The sequence below is a fragment of the Durio zibethinus genome, chromosome 11, assembly GCF_047325235.1.
Source record: "Durio zibethinus cultivar Kanyao isolate XHJ-2024 chromosome 11, ASM4732523v1, whole genome shotgun sequence".
NCBI lineage: Eukaryota > Viridiplantae > Streptophyta > Magnoliopsida > Malvales > Malvaceae > Durio > Durio zibethinus.
This window is the reverse complement of record NC_143172.1, coordinates 23673981-23678241: the sequence shown is the minus strand read 5'-3', so window position 1 is coordinate 23678241 and position 4261 is coordinate 23673981. Positions and strand designations below refer to the sequence as shown.

Here is a 4261-nt window from a genome sequence, read left to right as displayed (position 1 = left end):
AATCATAACTTCATTGATGGATATGATTCTTTTGTTAGCAATTTAGATGATTCATTAGTTAAATATGAGTTAAATCATTATTTATAGGAGAAAGTTTTTCCTAGAACTTTAGATTTTGATATATTGTTTTGGTGGGAAAGTGGTTGACTTTGTTAACCAACTTTACAAAGGATTACTAGGGATATCTTGGTTGTTTTGATTTCCATCTAGCTTCATAATATACTTTTAGCACTTATGGTAGATTGGTGAGTCCTCGTCATAGTAAGCTTCATGCAATTACTTCAGAAGCTCTATTGTGTGCTCAAAATTGGTTGTTGAAAGATATAAAAGGTAATGAATTTAATTGAAAAGAATTAGTGATTTCATTACTTTATTATATTATGTACAACTTTAAATGATATATTTTTTTAAGCCGATCTTCAAAAGAAAATGATGCATATCATGGCATTATTCTTGATGATTTTGAAATTGAAAAAGAGTTGTAATAGATATATATTACATACACATTATTTTCAACAAGTTTTATATGATGTATTTATGTGTCCATCAAGTGAAATTCCCAAGAAAACATCATTCAAATGATCATTTGTAGTAAACTTCTTTTATAAATTTTATTTGGTGAAATTTTATGATTTATATTTGTATTTACATTAACGTACGTATTATATTTTATTTGATATGTTTATTACTAAACTTTTACTTGCTTTAAGGAATATTGAAATATTTTTTTTTTAAAGAAATGGATACGGGGATGTTGTTTAAGTGACTATTTGGTCTTAGAATCAAGATATTAAAAAAGAAATTCTTAAAACTCTATGTTTCTTTGAAAATATTATTACGAAAGGGCATATATATTAAAAATGCATTTTAAGCTTTATAAATCATTTAAAAAGTTTTATACCATATTCCAAATTAGCCAAATAATTTTTATATCTATTTTTCTCAAAAGCAACATTTGATTTTTAAGCTTTATAAACCATTTAAAAAAAATTTTATATTACAATTCCAAAAATTGTCCAAATGATTTTTATATTCATTTTTCTCAAAAGCAATATTTGATTTTTTAAAATTTAAAAATCTTTTAAAAGTTGCATTTTAACACTTAAAGAATTAAAATCATTGCAAATTAATAAATTTTTTTTTATTTGAGCAACTTTAAATCATTGAACTTAATATATTCAAATGCATTTTGCACTTAAAAGCTTGCTTAAAACAAAATTTGACACTTTAATATTATTTTACAAAAATGGTTTTTAGAGTGAAAATTGAAGTCTCAAAATTATTAAACTTTGTATGCTCTTTAAGTTTGTGAATAAATACAAATTAATCATGTAAGTACAAATAATAATTTCACAAACATACAATCATCGACATCAAACATTGATATATGAAATCATGCTTAAATTATATAAATATATGTAAAAAAAAATACAAAATCAATTTTACTAACAATTAAAATATATTTATACGAAGATAATAAGCATTATAAGGATAGTAAATATTAGTTATAAAAATATGATGAAAATGGTTTTTTTTTTTTTTTTAACTATTTAAAATTTAAAGGTACCCTGATACGGCTGGAATATGGACGAAAGGGCAAGTTGAGGCATGGAAACCCTTTGTTGAAGCTGTCCATGCAAGAGATGGGATATTCTTTCGTCAAATATGGAATGTTGGAAGGGTTTCAAATCAAGGTATGTTTTTGTCTTTAGATTCTCCTTCCCTTCTTTCTTCTTTTCTACCATATATACAACAAATGGCTGGAGCTTAATTACAGCAATCCAATCCTAAGATGTGCCAATGAAGATTGGAGTATATTTCTTTTAGCATTTGAAATTTAGGGTTTAAAGTTTTCGACATGTTAATACCTAGTATTCTAAAAAAATTAAGAACATAATGGATGATTTTTTTCTCAAATCCTTTCTTTTTCGTCGATTTTGACTTCCCAGTCATCAGTTTGCAATCAATCATAAGTTAAAAGTGAACATAAAAATAATAATTAAAATAATTAAAATATTTTTACTTGAAATCATTTAAAATTAAAAAAAAGTGCCCGTGCATTGTTCCATGGTCATATGTTTTTAATTAAATTTAGTAAAAATATTGTCAAATTTGAAAATAATTTATATTTTTACTATTAAAAAGGTAAAAAACAACTACTTTTAAATTACACAAAATGATAATTTTACTCAAAGGATTTCATATAACAACTTGAATAAAATATTAAAATTAAAAAAAAAAAAATCACATTTATAATTATAATTATTTAAATGCTATTAGCGTATTATTTAGTGCAAAAATTCTATTTGTATTTATCATATAACTAATACATGATTTTTTTATTTTTTTCCCCAAAATATTTTCTTTTGGTTTGAAACAATTTACAGGTTGAATATATTACTCCGATCCAATATTCTTCTATAGCAGCAATCTAATACTTTTTCGTTTTTACCCTATTATCTATATATATATATATATACTTTTTCATTCAGATGTTTATTAGTAATTATGTATCCTTTCTTGGCCACCTATCCAGATTTTCAGCCAAAGGGGCAAGCTCCAATCTCCTGTACAGACAAACCAGTGATGCCCCCAATTGAAGCAAATGGGATAAATGTTGCAAGATTCTCTCCTCCAAGGAGGCTAAGAACAGATGAGATCCCCCAAGTTGTTGATGATTTTAGACTTGCTGCAAGAAATGCTATGGAAGTTGGTAAGATTTTTTTCAACCTCTTAACTAGTGAAACCAAATTTGATAACCAATGCTGCCAATGTCCACTTGCTATTAGTTTTAGGGATGTAGTTTCACCTAAGCATATTAATTTAGGCTTTTCATTTTTCATTGCAGTACTCGCATGGCTTTGAATCTTTTTAACAATGGAAGTCCAACTGAGAATAGAAAAATTTTGTTACAGACACTAAGGTTTAAATTCTAAACTTGTTAAATGCCACATCTTAACTATGATTGCATAAATCAGTTAAGTTAAATTTTGAGTTGTACAAGATTTTGATTTTGATATAACCATAATTGATGGTTTAAAAAAGAGATTTCATTGGAATAATGTCTTTCCAGTTCCTACTTATTTTGACACTGATCAATATACATTTCACAAATTGTGAAAAGAAAAGGAAAACTTATATATATATATAAATATATATATTGCAAGAAATTGTATGTGAATGATAATAACTATTTGTTAAACTACATTGTCTAATGCAAAAAACTCTGTCTGGTGTACTTACTTTGCCAATAAACTAACTCTTTGATTCATAGGTTTTGATGGGGTTGAGATTCATGGGGCTCATGGATATCTAATTGACCAGTTCATGAAGGATCAAGTTAATGATCGAACAAATCAATATGGTGGGTCGCTAGAGAACCGCTGCAGGTTTGCTTTAGAAGTAGTTGAAGCTGTTGCTAATGAGATAGGAGCAGATAAAGTAGCAATAAGGCTCTCTGCCCTCGCAGACTATATGGAATCAAGGGACTCGAATCCAAATGCATTAGGCCTCTACATGGCAAAGTCCTTGAATAAGTATGGGATTCTCTACTGCCATACGGTTGAGCCAAGAATGAGAACTCTCGGTGAAAAATTTGAATGCCATGACAGTCTTCTTCCTATGAGGAAGGGTTTTAATGGTTCGTTCATTGTTGCTGGTGGTTATGAAAGGGAAGATGGAAATCAAGCTGTGACTGAAAACCACACAGATCTTGTTGCTTATGGTCGTTTGTTTTTGGCCAATCCAGATTTGCCAAGGAGATTTGAGCTAGATGCTCCTCTCAATAAGTACAACTCAGATACCTGTTGCACATCGGATCCTGTCGTTGGTTACACTGATTATCCATTTCTTGAAGAAAAATGATAGATATATATAATGAGATGATTTGAGTAGTTCGAATAAGAAACATAAAATGTGTTTGATATACAAGATTATAATATGATAAAATATAAGATAAGATAATATTATGAATATAAATAGATTAAATAATTTTATCTTATATTGTGTTTAATGTGTGTAATAATTAAGATAAGATAATATATTTATTGATCAAAATTTTTTTTTTCAAAATTTATAAAATTTAAATTATTAATATAATTTTAAAAGTATAACAGGACATGTAAATTTAATTTTATAAATTAAAAATAATCCTCTTCACTTTTAGAGGATTGAATCATCTTATACCAATAAGATATTAATATTCCTTGTAATCCTATCTTTTTTTTTTTTAACACAAACTAAATATAATACCAGATAACTA

General features: G+C 26.8%; 1 protein-coding gene across 1 annotated transcript; it reads left to right on the top strand.

The window, feature by feature from the left end:
• Positions 1 to 234: 234 nt before the first annotated feature.
• LOC111290274 (12-oxophytodienoate reductase 2-like) lies at positions 235 to 3864 on the top strand. Its single transcript, XM_022881590.2, has 4 exons — positions 235 to 245; positions 1564 to 1694; positions 2537 to 2713; positions 3275 to 3864. The coding sequence occupies exons 1-4, from the start codon at positions 235 to 237 to the stop codon at positions 3862 to 3864; spliced, it is 909 nt and encodes a 302-aa protein (XP_022737325.1).
• The last annotated feature ends 397 nt before the right edge of the window (positions 3865 to 4261 follow it).

Excerpts from the sequence above, each read along its gene's own strand:
- LOC111290274 (XM_022881590.2), top strand. Across the intron at positions 1,695-2,536 it reads TGGAAGGGTTTCAAATCAAG|ATTTTCAGCCAAAGGGGCAA; the intron begins GTATGTTTTTGT and ends CCACCTATCCAG. Across the intron at positions 2,714-3,274 it reads AAGAAATGCTATGGAAGTTG|GTTTTGATGGGGTTGAGATT; the intron begins GTAAGATTTTTT and ends TTTGATTCATAG.